General features: G+C 41.5%; 1 protein-coding gene across 1 annotated transcript; it reads left to right on the top strand.

The window, feature by feature from the left end:
* The first annotated feature begins 933 nt into the window (after positions 1–933).
* uba6 (ubiquitin like modifier activating enzyme 6) lies at positions 934–15199 on the top strand. The gene is made up of 32 exons (XM_056279989.1): positions 934–947; positions 1536–1621; positions 1865–1959; positions 2140–2168; positions 2344–2438; positions 2996–3107; positions 3486–3566; positions 3684–3806; positions 4386–4509; positions 5360–5463; positions 5654–5716; positions 5807–5883; positions 6153–6219; positions 6306–6449; positions 6629–6775; positions 6869–6949; positions 7866–7943; positions 8303–8484; positions 8771–8876; positions 9032–9121; positions 9253–9333; positions 9438–9566; positions 10324–10375; positions 10495–10558; positions 10647–10716; positions 10829–10900; positions 11455–11578; positions 11746–11939; positions 12456–12583; positions 12664–12751; positions 12918–13012; positions 13426–15199. The coding sequence occupies exons 2-32, from the start codon at positions 1581–1583 to the stop codon at positions 13571–13573; spliced, it is 3084 nt and encodes a 1027-aa protein (XP_056135964.1). The 5' UTR covers positions 934–947; positions 1536–1580; the 3' UTR covers positions 13574–15199.
* The last annotated feature ends 248 nt before the right edge of the window (positions 15200–15447 follow it).

Genomic DNA, 15447 nt, shown 5'->3' on the forward strand with positions numbered 1-15447 from the left:
GTTTAGCTATAGTTCGGGGGGAGGTACCAGTGTGTGCTTTTTGACCAATATGAACCGAGGGAGGGTGTCTGAGGGTCTGAAGTTGAGCGATACTCCACCAAACCAAATCTTCGTGGCTTCCATTTAAACTTGAATTATACTAACAGACAGACAAACATAGACACGCTGACATTCACAGACTTAAAATGGAATGGGTTTCAAAGCTAGCACTCCACTTGTTTTTAACTGGATCAAGCTCACACGTCAGCTTGACAGAGGGTCTTTACGGTGTAAATGTTTCACTGAGTTAAACTTTGATTAGGAAAGTTTCTCAGTGAAAACTTAACTCTGTCCAGGTTGCAGGATCTAGTTTAAGCAAATTAAGATTGAGCCCATCTGGACTGTTTTTTGTTTTTTTTTAAATCATGCAACACTTAATTCATAAAGTTAACGCAGACACTCATTGATACTAAAAACCTCAGCAAGGAATACGTTGAATCTCCACTAGGTAGAAAAAAAAGTATTTCTATCTAATTTTGTGTAACAAATAAATTAAGACTCTTGAAACAAATCCTGATGTTAAAAGCACATGCTTGCAGTTCCTTCTCTTATTGGTCAAACGCACGTGAGAGAGGCCTCCTATAACTTTTTTCCTGCCACTTTTTATCAAAACACATTGCGGCTCATACAGAAACTGTTCGTGTTTACGTTTCAATAAAAAGTGAGGGGGGGGGACATCACTACATAAGAAACCTATTCAATTATAAATAAACGATACGGTTACTGTTGAGTTAGATTGTATTTAGAAACCAATGCCTTTTCTTGTTTGACTATGATAAAGATGTACAGTCTGCTCCGCCCCCTATGTGACGCGTTTAATCACATGATCAAAATAACCCGGAAGTGTTCCATGTTTTCAACCACTCAGAATCATTCATTCGCTGTAGCTCCTCGCCGCACACTGACAGGTAGCCGCCGAAACAAATGTGCAAAGTCTTTATACAACGCATTTCATATCGGTCTTAAAACACTCTTTAACTTGACTATCTCTGTAGATCTCAGGTTGCTGATGGCAAATATGTCATCACTTTTAGGAAGTTTATGACAGTGTTTCCGCTCTAAACCGGCGCCACACAGCTGTGCTACTAAGTTAGCTAGCTATAGTTGCTAACGCTATGCTTGCATTAGTATTGTAGGCCCGTAATGAAGTAGCTTGCGTCTAGGTAGCCTTCTGGGTGTAGAAAACTATTTCCTGGCTGTAGTACCGGAATCAATACGACTTATACATGCTAATTGGCTAGGCATATTGCTGAGGGGTATTGGATCATAATTTTTCACAAAAATGGCAATTTTATAATAACTAACGTTAGATGACTGCTAAAATCGTTAGCCGGTTTATTTACAACAGTGTATTGCTTTTGTTTTGTTATCTACTTCTTTTTTTTAAACTACCAGACCTTGGTTGCATTCGGTTATTGTTAGAAGTAACAACCGAAAAGTGTTATGAGTCAGGCTATCGCCTCCTTTTTGTTGTCTTTCCACACTTTAAATTGTAGTCAATATCTCTCGGACCAGCGACTACCCCCCCTTCCCCTACCGCAATGGCTGCTGACTCGATGGAGATTGACGACTCTCTGTACAGGCAAGTCTATACGTCTTTTATAGCAAGTCATTATATTGCTAATCAGCCACTCACAAGAACACATTACAATGGGTGGTGGGGTTGTGGTGTAATTATGCACAGCGGTTTTTGTAGAGGAAGTCCCAAGATTGTACGCCATATAGCCATCACACTTGGACACAAGTTGGAGCCCTCAGTTTCCCTTTTGATCTCTCACTGTCACTTTCTTGCATATTCACTGTCTCTCCCTCTTCCTCTTTTTAGCCGCCAGCGCTATGTACTGGGAGACAGTGCTATGCAACAGATGGCCCAGTCCTCAGTCTTTCTCAGTGGATTGGGAGGCTTGGGAATAGAGATAGGTTGGTACACTACTATGGTATTGTACCTCAGCATTGTGAAATGATTTAACAAAGTAACATTTTGATTGACATACAGTACCAACCACGATCTGACATGTAGCCATCTCAATTGACCTGTTTTGCAGCTGACTTGGACATGCATAAGGTGTCTAAAATGTAGTGTTTTCTATTGTTTCACAGCCAAGAATATTGTCCTAGCTGGTGTAAAGGTAAGTATTCACACAAAATGTCGTCGTGTCATTTTCAGTTTTCAGTGTTTGATGTGTTTTAATTTATGGGCTGTTATGACCAGAGTGACATATGTAAGTTTGTACTGTGTGTGTGTGTGTGTGTGTGTGTGTGTGTGTGCGCGCGTGTGTGTGTGTGTGTGTTTTTTTTATACAGGCAGTTACCCTCCATGATACCAAGCAGTGTGAAACTGGGGATCTGGGCTCCAACTTTTTCATACGCCAAGAAGATGTGTTAAATTGCAGGACGAGGTAAAACAGACCAGGGAGCTGGACAAGTAATGCCCTCTGACTTGTGATTGTTCTAGCAGCTCTTAATAGGTTTTCTGTATTGATTTATGCAAGTATAATGATAAACCATGTTGAGGAAACCAAAAAGAAAGAATACATTTCTGTAAAACCTTGGAAATGTGTTTTTTTTTTTTTGCTACCTTGATATTTTGAGTGTGGAAAGGTTTTTTTGTCTAAGAAATAATGTAACAAGTCACATTAGGAAAGCTGAATTGTTCACTACAGCCAAGCTGGTGGTCAATCCTCTTTATGTGCTTTTGATTGCTTTTTTTCTCTCCAAGTTTTAAGTTTGTTTAAAATGCTGTACCTTATTGACTACTGATTTCATCATTTAGAGTTTTGTCTCCAGACTGATATCTCTAGGCTTTCTTTCACAATCACAATCTCTAAGACACAATCACACTCAAAGGAAATAAAGTTTTACTTGCTTACACACACTAAGATGAAACAGTATTTCCCTGTTACATGTACACACAAACAAATACTCACTTAATATGTTCATTTTCCCACTACCTCAGGGTGGAGGCAGTGTACCCTCGGGTAGCAGAGTTGAATCCCTATGTACACGTGAATACATCTCTCTCTACTCTGGATGACAAGACTGACCTCAGCTTCCTCCGAAAGTACCAGGTAAGGGACTGTACTGGCTGGTGTCCCCTTTGTATGAGTCCAGTGCTGACCTTCCTCTTGTAGGCCATGTAAACAGCTCCAATGAACATAAACAAATTTATTGTTAGGCTTTTGGGTTAGGCTTTTACAAATTATGGCGATGCCTCACTTAAAATATTGTCACGTTCAACATAAAGACTGAGGCCACTATATTGTGTGCACATTAACTTACTTAATTGTTTTGTTCTCAGTTAATGAAACAGTTGAAACCTTTGCTTGACTTCCTTTATCTCTAGACTACAGTTAACCTCAGTATAAGAGATCATGCCACTTTACAATGCTGGAGCCTTGCTCAAAGAACATTTGATTGATTGTGTGGTGCTGTGATCTCTCCTCCAGTGTGTGATTCTGACCCAAGCCAGACTAGGTTTACAGAAAAAAGTGAATGAGTTCTGCCACTCACAAAAGCCTCCCATCAAAGTAAGTGTATATACCCTGAAATTATGCAGAACTAAAAACATACTATATGTACATTTGAAAATCAGTAAGTAAATGACTCAACATCAGTCCAGTTAATGTGTTTTCTCTTCCTGACAGTTCATTGGCTGTGATGCCTATGGTATCTGTGTGCGGGTATTCTGTGATTTTGGGGAGAATTTTGAAGTGACAGACCCCACGGGGGAAGAGCCCAAGGAGCTTTTCATCCAAAGCATCACTCAGGTAATTGGAGGACTTTTTGAATTTCTGCATCTCTATAGGTCCTAGAATAAAGACCAATAATTAACAAACCAAATGGGTTCAAACATTTCCATTGGGTCGACAATGTCGTCTGATTTTCTATGTGACTCGAGCACTTTAGTGCCTTTATCACCGCCAGTCCATAATTTTCTGTACTTAATCTTGTTTAACTGTAAGTCACACTGCTGTCTGTTTAGTGTTTGGTGGAGATTAGAATTTTACTGATGCTTTAAATTCAGATTGGTTCATAAAAAACGAGTAGACGGAGGTTCAGAGGGTTGCTCAAAGTTGCAAATTGACAAGATCCATGATTGTTGATGGTTACATTATTTGATGGTCCAGGGGACTGAACCAGCAAGATTCCAGTTATCACATCATTTTTCCATTTGCTGCCAATCTTCAGGATTTTCAGTCTCCCTTACTTTGAATTTTCCAGTTTTGCAATCCCTGACTTCTGCTCCCAATATTTAAAGTCAGGAAATGGCGTTCTGGCAAATATTCTGTGGTAACAGGAACTACTTTCTGTGCCAAACTATTGTGATTTGACCTTTGACCTTCCAGGACAACCCCGGAGTAGTGACTTGCATGGACAACCGCACCCATGGTTTGCAGACAGGCGAGAGTGTCCTCTTCAGAGAGATTAATGGCATGGTGGAACTCAATGGCACGGCACGGCAGGTTTCAGGTATAGGCGTGCAGTACAATTAATTAACATGCTTATTCCACTTTGGGCACAAGTTTACACAGTATTTACTTTTAGTTTGTCACATTACAAGGTACAGGTACCGTACAATGTACATTACCTTTTATTTGCTTGCTATGCTTTGCACCTGTGAGCTCATAGATGTGCTTAGTGCACATCTATGAGCTCATACATACTCATAACAAGCTCATCGTTGTAGATAATAGAAACAAGGGTGGGGCATTTATAACAAATCTATTACAATGTAATAATTTCTTTTTTGGAGCACCTCCACAGCTGAATGGTTATAGCGCATGCCACATGGTTGCAACTGTTCACCAGTTCGATTCCAGCCGGTGACTTTTGTTGCATGTCATACCCCTCTCCCAATTTCTTGTCTGAGTCTCTACTGTTGCTATTTAATAAAAATTGCCTAAAAATAAAAAATTCCGGTCATTTGCATCATGATAATGCACTGAAAGACCTTAATGTTAAACAATTTCTCAACAAATGGACCATGAGCTTATTTTATGTCTTAATTTGCACGGTTGAGTGATTTCATTGAGGACACTTTAAGGTCAAATTGCAGGTGTGTGTCCTGCTTATCGTTTAAGCAGCCACATGCTCCTTCTCAGTAGTTATGGCCAGGTATAGCTACCTGGGATGATGTGCTCAGAAAACCCTTGGCATACATAACTCCAGGTTGAGGTTCTTTGTGACTTCAGTTCAAATCTCACAAAATTGACCTTTTGTCATGATTTTTAATTGTTTTCTCTCATGGGATCTGTTTCTCTGTACTTTCATGTCTGTGTGTGTGTGTTTGTGTGTGCGCACGTATATTTGTGTTATCCAGTCCTTTCCCCTGACAGTTTTGCAATTGGAGACACATCTGATCTGCAACCCTATGCACATGGAGGATTTTTCGTCCTGATGAAAACCCCTCAGACCTATAACTTTGTAAGCAAACTGGCAGATAAATCACACAGCAGTTGAAGCTTCAAATAAAAATAGAAATCATACAGATTGCCCAGAACCAACATTTTGTGTGTGTGTGTGTGTGTGTGTGTGTGTGTTTGTGTGTGTGTGTGTGTGTGTGTGTGTGTGTGTCTCTCTCTCTCTCTCTCTCTCTCTCTATTTTTTTTTTCAGGAGACAATGGAGAGACAACTGTGTGATCCAAAAGTCCTCACTCCAGACTTCAGCAAACCTGATGTGTGTTTCATTCAGTCATGCCTTATCAGTTACTTTTAATAAACCCAACAGCTTTTTTCTTCATTAAACTGTTTTAAATGTACCCATCAGGCTCCACTACAAATCCATGCTGCAATGTTAGCCCTCGACACCTTCCAGGAGCAGCAAAGCAGACTGCCTAATATTGGGTAACCAAAACATCTACATTTTATTTTCACTCACTGGCAGTGCTCTGGCTTTTTATCCCTGGCATTAAAAAAAAGCATGCCTTTTTCCATTTACAGATTTTTTTGATATAATCTATAATTTTAACGTATATATTAATTTGTATCTCTCTCTCTTTCTCTCTCATATATATGTGTGTATATATGTGTGTGTGTATATATATATATATATATATATATGTATGTGCCTATAAACTTGAGCAGTAAACACATTTTTTCTTTGATGTTGCCAGTTGTTCACAGGATGCTGAGGTTTTACTAAAGCTCACAGAGGAAGTAAATTCAAGTCTCAGGAACCAAGTGAGTTACTCTGCATCATAATTTATCACATGCACTTTTAATGTTGCACTGCTGCACACAAATGAGTTTACCCTCCCATCCCCCAGGCTCCAGTAAACCCTGAGTTGGTGCACTGCCTATCCAGGACAGCAAGAGGAGCCTTACCCCCGTTAGCAGCAGCTGTAGGGGGCCTGGCCAGTCAGGAGGCCCTCAAAGCGCTTACTGGGAAGTTTGCACCCCTGCAGCAATGGGTAGGTCTCGTCCCAAGACAAAATACTAAATTCAAGCACTAGACCATGACATAGTACTGACGGATGTTTGATTTTGTTATGGGTTTTGTCTTATTTTATCCTTACAGAAATATTGAGCTCCATCGCTTGTTTCTGCAAGTGTGGCTTAATATTATCATTTGCAACTTTCTGTGTTCTAGTTTTATCTGGATGCTGTTGAAGTGGTCAGGCCGCTCCAGGCTCTCTCTGCAGAGGAGTTTGCCCCAAGAAGTGATCGGTACGATGGGCTACGTGCCTGCATAGGGGAGTCTATGTGTCTGGAGCTGCACAAGCTCAGGGTCTTTATGGTAAGGGCTGCACAGTGCAAAGGAATGAACTAGTCTTGTGTTTGGAACTCTGTTGAGGTTTGATCTGTATAGACTGATGCGTTTCTTCTTCAGGTGGGTTGCGGTGCCATCGGATGTGAAATGCTGAAAAACTTTGCCCTCCTTGGTGTGGGATTGTCCAGGAGTTCAGGAGAGGTGGGGGATCTTTATTTTCCCCATTGCCTCCTTTTTTCCTACTCCTTCCCTATGTCTGCCTGTTGGTCTGTCTCAGTTTTCTCTCTATTTTGCTTTCTTTAGGTTCATTTTTTATTCTGACTGCTAACCTTAGCTTTTCTTTCTTTCTTTCTTTCTTTCTTTCTTTCTTTCTTTCTTTCTTTCTTTCTTTCTTTCTTTCTTTCTTTCTTTCTTTCTTTCTTTATTGTATCTGTCTCTTTTGAACTTTGGTTATACTGGATTTTCAAATTGATAAGCCTCTACAGCAAACTGTTAAACATCAAAACATTTGAGTGAATTCAAATTGTAGATAACCATTACTAGCCATAATTGTAATCAACATATCCGTAATGCGATTTTGACAATTTGTGATTCTAGTCAGCGATATTAGTGAAGAGAACATGACTAATCAAACTTGATTCCAGATCTCTATTAATTTGTGACTCATCAAAATTATGTGTCAAAGTGTCAAGTCCACAAATCTCTCTATGCATGATTCTAACTCGTCAAACTGTGAGCAGCTAGTTGACGCTTACTAACCAGTCTTAATGAGAGATCAAGCTGCGTGTTAAGGTATTGACATATTTGCATTGGTTTGATACTGATGAAATACCCTTTGCCTTTTGCAAATATATGAAAATGCTCATATCTGAATTTAGCAATTTCAGGAATGACAGATTCTAAAAAAAAGAAATCTCATACGAAATCAGAATTATAACATTTTTTGCAACAGACATGTTGATAAGTAGCAAAGGAAATGCAGGTGTCTCACTCAGTGTCCCAGATCTATTTTAGTTGCAGCTATTCAAAATCAGATTTTGACGTGAAAGCTTTGGTGATTAAAGGGATGGCTTGCCATAACCTTGTCTTTTGTAATTTTGTGCATGTCTGTTTTCAGGTGTGCGTAACAGACCCAGACCTCATTGAGAAGTCCAACCTTAACCGTCAGTTTCTCTTCAGACCACATCATATACAGGTGAACAGATTGCAAGATAGGGGCAGATAACCCCTTCATCATCATCATTATTCTTTTGCACCCCCACCCCATCTTTTTTTCCTTCCCTGTTGATCTTTTTCCTCCATCCAGTTTATTGCCCTTACAACAGGGGATGATTTACTTCTCCCCTACATACAGATGTATTGTGTTGTTTTTGAGGTTTGAGGTTTTTCAGTGCATCTTACCTCAAAGACACTTTCTCAAACTGTCTCAAAAAACAGGAGGAAGGGGGGAAAAAAGTTAAATTCCAGTCTGGGTAGGCGAGCCATATGACCCCAGAGGCTTGAGATGTTTCTGCCTGACTATTCCCCCTCTCCTTCTTTCTTTCTCATATTCAGAAACCTAAGAGTACCACAGCAGCTGTGGCCACAATGGATATCAACCCAGAGCTGCAGGTGGACGCTCACCTTAACAAGGTGTGTCCCGCCACTGAGGCCATGTACAGCGACTCCTTCTACTCCCGCTTGAACGTGGTGGTCACGGCACTAGACAACGTGGAGGCCCGTAGATACGTGGACAGGTTAGTAGTGAGGAGTTTGTGGCTTTCTAAGCTTGACCCTTGACATGAGGGAACTCTGGAACATTCTATATATGTGTATCGGAGTTCATAGGTCAGCAGGGTTTACAGTAATGAAACCATAAGTGTACAGGTTACTGAGATGGGAACACACTGTTGTGCCTTTACATGGTCTTATCATTTTTGTCGAGGTTTGGATATAATATTTGTATTTATGTCTTCAGGATATGTATTTAACCTGTTGCTGAAATCTTGTCTGGTGCCATGTCTGTAATTGGTCAACTCACAGTCGCAGTGTATCCAATCAGAAAGCTCTCCTTGACTCCGGGACCATGGGAACCAAAGGACACACAGAAATCATTGTGCCAAACTTGACAGAGTCATACAACAGCCATGTGAGTCTGTTTTGGTAGGGTAGTTATGTGACCGTCTCTCTTTGTTCTGGCTTGGTCTCTAATGGTTGTGTTTTAGTCACAGTATCACAGCTACTGCTACACACATGTCACTACAAATATTCTGTTTTTAAAAAAAATTGTCCTTGAATGTCCAGAGGGACCCCCCAGAAGAGGAGATCCCATTCTGCACCTTAAAGTCCTTCCCCTCAGTCATAGAGCACACCATCCAGTGGGCCAGGGACAAGGTGTAGTACCTAAGACTCCAGCATCACACCATCTTCTATTTCTTGTTCTATTTTCAGCATTCAGAATGAGTCTGTTCTCATGGTGTTCCGACAGTGACCAGTTTCCTCTGTGTGCATGTTTGTGTTTGTAGTTTGAAAGTATGTTTGTCCACAAGCCATCCATGTACAACTTGTTCTGGCAGACCCATTCCTCAGCTGAAGCTGTGCTACAGGTAATTGTTGATGATAATGACTAGAAGTAAATCTCTGTCACCTATGTAATGTTACACTAAAAAATAAAAGACACTCCTAGCTAAATATCTTTGTGTCTGTTTAGAGAATGCAGGCGAGGGAGAGTCTGGAGGGAGCATTCCAGGTCATTAAGCTGCTAAGCAGGCGGCCTAGCCAATGGGAACATTGTGTCGCTCTGGCCCGTCTAAAATTCGAGAAGTATTTCAAGACAAAGGTAATGAATTACCCAAACCAGGGGCTCTTAACTCTGGTCCTTAGGTACCCCTTGTACAGCTCTGCCGGGTATCGGGCCACCCAGTCAGTTTTAGGACATGGTGATGAACATTATTAACATTAAAATCCAGATTTACTTTACATCGATACTTTTTGTCTCTGGTATGTTTAGCAAATAATCCACTAATATGCAAATTATTAGCCCTTTCGTAGTTATTCATTTAAATGGCCATTGTCAAGTAGGACGTTCCCAGGAAAAATGAGTGGCACAAAGTGTTTTACTTCTTCAGCTTTGTAGCCAAATGCAGAAGAAGAGATGAGATCAAACTTGCCGAAAACCTTTATCAACAGATATTACAACCTCAAGAGCTAAACTCAGGTGCAACCATGTTTTATTTGTTTATTCAGTGAGGAAGGTGCCGACGTAGCATTAGCAGTGACTATTTCATTTGGATATATATATGGGATTTGAAGGGCTCAAGCATCACTGCAACCACCACATGTAACCACACATGTTACCATACATTTAAGCAAGACCGACAAAAACGATGATCTTCAGGACTGCGCCACCAGGCAGACTAGAAAACCAGCAGTACTGAACTCACCTGTTTGACTGCTGTTGAGAGCCAAGGGGGTCTCTCTTTTCATTGATATTTTCACCAAACAGGGAAGATTCTATGTCTGTTCTTTATGCGTGCATGCACTTTGAGTACACAGTCCCCTAAAAGTAATCTCATTCTGTTAATGTTCTGATGTAGGCCCAACAACTGTTGCACTCTTTCCCCCTGGACACACGGTTAAAGGATGGAAGTAAGTTTGTGTCACAAACACATTCCTATCAATAGACTAAAAATCCCAAGTTTTAATATTGATAACAGTAAAATTCACATACAGGCACAGGGTTTACATGAAATATTTGTTCTCCTTAGGTTTGTTTTGGCAGTCGCCAAAAAGACCTCCATCGACCATAGAATTCGACTTGAAAGACTCTTTGTGAGTGAGCTGTCCTTTTTATACCTTTGTTCAATCTACTTTCCTGTTACTGATTAAACATTGTCATGCCCTCTTTTAACCCTATCAGGCACTTCACTTTCATTGTCAGTATGGCCCGTCTGTTGGCAATGATCTATAACATCCCTTTCTCAGAAAAGGTAGGCCACAGGCAGAATGAACATGTGTACACACACACACACACACACACACACACACACACACACACACATAATATTTTGGGAGAGTTAATGGGTTTTTTTCCCTCCCCAGGATCTATCAGAAGAATCAGTGGATAAAATTCTCTGTGATGTCAAGATTCCAGAATACCAGCCTTCAGAGAAAGTAGGTTTCTTTGATCTGTGATTTTAATTTAGTACATCTATGACCAAAAAATCTGTGAGTAATGGTCACATCTTTAAGAAAGTCAAAAGTACTCATCCGGGTAGCGTAGCGGTCTGTTCTGTTGCCTACCAACACAGGGCTCGCCAGGTCGAATCCCCTGTGTTACCTCCGGCTGTGTCTGTGTGTGGGAAGCCGGATGTGGGTATGTGTCCTGGTCGCTGCACTAGTGCCTCCTCTGGTCGGTCAGGGTGCCTGTTCGGGGGGGAGGGGGAACTGGGGGGAATGATATGATCCTCCCACGCGCTACGTCCCTCTGGTGAAACTCCTCACTGTCAGATGAAAAGAAACGGCTGGCGACTCCGCATGTATCGGAGGAGGCATGTGGTAGTCTGTGGCCCTTCTCGGATCGGCAGAGGGGGTGGAGCAGCGACCGGGGTGGCTTGGAAAATAGGGTAATTGGACAAATACGATTGGGGAGAAAAATGGGAAAAAAGCCACAAAAAAAAAGGAAGTCAAAAGTGTTGTTGGTGTGTGTCTCTATTTGTGCCCGCCAGCATATTGAGACAGACGAGACGGCACGGAAACCTAATCATATGAAGATGGCGTTGAGCAGTGAGGAAGAGAGGGATGCCATCATTCAGCTAGAGGAAGCCATCTCTGCTAACAGTGTTACACCAGGTACATCCAAACAAACAAACAAAGTGACCAACACTCACTGGAACACTTCTTTATGGAGCTCATGTTAACTATAGCCTGACGTGTGTGTGTGTGTGTGTGTGTGTGTGTGTGTGTGTGTGTGTGTGTGTGTGTGTGTGTGTGTGTGTGTGTGTGTGTACGCGCTGTAGAGAGGTTACAGATGTCCCCGCTGCAGTTTGAGAAGGATGATGACAGTAATGGCCACATGGACTTTGTGGCTGCAGCGTCAGTTCTTAGAGCCCATATGTACTCCATTGAGGCCGCTGATCGTCTCAAGATAAAACGCATTGCTGGCAAGATCATACCTGCTATTGCCACAGCAACGGCTGCTGTTGCTGGACTGGTGAGAACAGACCAAAATTAGTACACATTTCCCATTGCCTGTTTCTTACAGAAAGTCAGTCCTAAAAATTAGATTTACAGAAATTGAGATGAGAGAAAAAAAAGATTCTCTCCCAATCACATCCATACATGCTTGACAATACACAAAACATTATCACTGGATTTCTCAGTCTCAATGAAACAAGGTATTTTCCATGTGACTGAAACTTTCAGATGTTTCAGAAGTCTTAATAAATAGAAAATATATCAGTACAGCAGTTCTGTGGAAAACTAACAATGAAATAATTCCTGTCTTCATTTTATGGTATGTTGGAATGTTTTCCAGAAAGAATGATTGACCCAATCATTAACATAATAATTAACACAATAATTGGGTATTTCAAGCAGCAGAAACTCAGTGGTGAAATTAATTCCATAGTCATATTTTACACTTTATGTGCAACATTTTTCTGTGTGTACATGTATGGTTGTGTGTTTGATGGTGTGAATGTTCAATTTTGTTCTTTGACTCACGTAGGTGGCACTAGAGCTGATTAAGGTGGTGGGAGGCTACGAGTTTGAATCGTTCAAAAACTGCTTCTTTAACCTGGCCATCCCTGTAGTGGTGCTCACTGAGACTGCCCCTGTCAAAAGGACATACATCAGGTACGGGGGCCACATATGTACAAAAAGACAGACGCACACATTTATGCAATTTACTGACTCCTCTGTGATCCCCTGCCCAGGGAAAACATCTCCTTCTCCATTTGGGACCATTGGACTGTCTATGGCCATGATGACTTCACTCTTTCTGACTTTATCAGTGCTGTGAGGGTGAGAAAGTGTAGTAATAATAATAATAGAGAACTTATCAGTACAGTTCCAAGGTGTTTTTGAAGATCAAAGTATAAGGAATAAATTAAAACTTAAAGGGAAGAAAAGTAATAACAAAATGTTATATTATGTTGTGCCATCAATAATCTTGTTGCATTTTTTTTAGGAGAACTATGGAGTTGAACCCATCATGGTGGTCCACGGTGTGAAGATGCTCTATGTTCCTGTAATGCCCGGGCACAGCAAAAGACTCAAGCTGACGTAAGCGCTATTATTGTGGAAACAATTTCCTGTCTTGATTTTCCTCTCCTCTCTGTTCAAAATGAATTGTTTTAAATTCTTCCTTTGCTGCGACGAGGTCACCATGCAAGCTCCGGTGTAGAACAGTGCCTGCAATAGCTAGAAGGCAGTTTAGTTTCTTGCTCAAGGGAACTTTCCCCATGGGGGAGTGAGCCTGGGCCTGCTGGCTGAAGGACTTCCTCACCCTGGCTGCTCTGCTGCCCTACCCTCGATCCCAAAACTTAACTCACTTTAATATACTGGGATGATTCCCAAATTTGATTCCAAGTACATACAAGCCAGTTCTCCTCTTCTCCTAAATTGCTTTGAAATGATTCACTCCTACTGTGGGTCGGACCAAGTGCATTAAATCCCTTCCTCATCTGACCCTGCAGGATGCACAAGCTGATCAAGCCGTCGGTGGATCGCCGCTATGTGGACCTGACCGTGTCGTTTTCTCCCGAGACAGACGGAGAGGAAGACCTGCCTGGTCCCCCCATCAGGTACTACTTCAGCCGTGACGCAGACGGAGGACTGCCCTGACATCTTCCCATACGTCATCATCTGCAAACCTCCTGTGTCCTTATTTGCCGTCTCCCATGTATCCTGTTTCACCCCTAAAACTTTGGGCCTGGGCCAGGATCTTTGCGCTAGTCATGTCACATCATGAAGAAATCTCTTGGCCCTGAGCACGAGGTCCCAGTAACTTCATGGAGCAAGGAAGACCAACGCTGGGCCCAGCTGTTCTCACCTGAGCCCCAGCCCTTTGGACCACTAGGCGACTCACGTAGCACTTACCTGTGTACATACATTCTGTTCTGTTTTCTACTCTGGTTTAATGCACAGCTCTGCAGGTGCCAATGCCTTAATTAATGATTTTGTTGTGTTTTTGAGTCTCAGAGTGAAAGCTATGTTTACAGATTGCAAGATAACACCACCCCCCACCCCCCAAACTCAGAGCCCATTTATTTCTTTTGTAACCCTGTAATATGGTTTGAGAAGGGTCTAAACTGGGAGCGGAGGGGTTCTAGTTTGTAAGGATCACCTCAACTCCTCTTCCCCATATTGACTTATGAGCAGGAAGAACCTCTCCTTGAGATTGGCTTGCTGGTGGATCTCTCCCCTCTCAAAAAAGGGCCAAGCTATTTTGTGGCACATTTTCAAAGTGTTAACGGTGGACAATGGCAAATCCATTAAAGAAATTAACATTGTGTTTTGACAGGATTTTGCTCATTATGACCACTTTGACTGCCTCATAAGACAAGCTTTTGTTTCCACTGTAGAAGATTATTACCAAAGCATTTGACGTTACAGATCAGACCCACAGGTAGCCTAAGCTGCTAGTTGTAACTGCGGTATGGAAGATTTTGGTGATTGCTAGGAAAGACTCTCTTATCACAGTTGGGGAGGGGGAGAACAGTAGGAACATACTTGAATAGACTGACTGGCCTGGATTTTACGTCTTTCGCAAAGGAAAAAAAAATTGCGGTTTTACATAAACAAAACATCTGTAGCAACAGTTGACATCACACACAGTTGAAATCACACTTTTTTTTCTAAAGCATTAAAAAAATTATTTGAATTTACAGTGTTTGACTTTAAGGGATGTCTGTCCATTAAACATATTTATTTGTTAGTTCGTCAATGTTATTTTTATGTGAAATTGAGCCTGCTTTGAGCTCTGAGTTATGATGCACTGGTTAGTTAAAGAAACAGAATCACGTCAACTCGAGTTGCTTCTTGAGTTGCCAAAGTTGCTTCTCTTCCTTTTTGTTTGAGTGGGAGATTCCCAAAAGAATCTGATTTAACAGTGTTTAGTGAGGTAAAAGGGGACTGCCACCATCTTTGGTCCATTTGGGAAAAAAACCCTCTAGTATGGAAGTTACTGATCCACCTTAAGGAGCAATTTTTTGCCGTAGAGTTCACATTTAAATCGAGCATCTAGAAGTCTCGATGACCGATGTCTTAAAATGGCTGTCAGCCACATTCATTCTTTCCCCTAGACCCAGAGCTGGCCAGTTTATTTTGCACAAAGTGTACCATGCTGACAATAGTTCATGTGCAATGAATGATGTTCTAACTAAAAAGATGATGACGTGTCTGATGATCCATGTTCTTGTTGTGAAGGACAATTCAATGAATAATCTAATAAAATGTAAGCTTTCAGGATATCCTTAAGACAAATGGCTTTGTGACTTCATAAAAACAAAGTGTAAGAAATACAGCAAAAGTCATTTTCTCGGAGGAAAAAAAGCCCAACCCAGACACCCCCCCCCCATTTTCTTCCAATTGTACTTGGCCAATTACCCCACTCTTCCGAGCGGTCCCGATCTCTGCTCCATCTCCTCTGCCGATCCGGGGAGGGCTGCAGACTACCACATGCCTCCTCCGATACATGTGGAGTCGCCAGACACTTC

The sequence above is a fragment of the Lampris incognitus genome, chromosome 5 (assembly GCF_029633865.1).
Source record: "Lampris incognitus isolate fLamInc1 chromosome 5, fLamInc1.hap2, whole genome shotgun sequence".
NCBI lineage: Eukaryota > Metazoa > Chordata > Actinopteri > Lampriformes > Lampridae > Lampris > Lampris incognitus.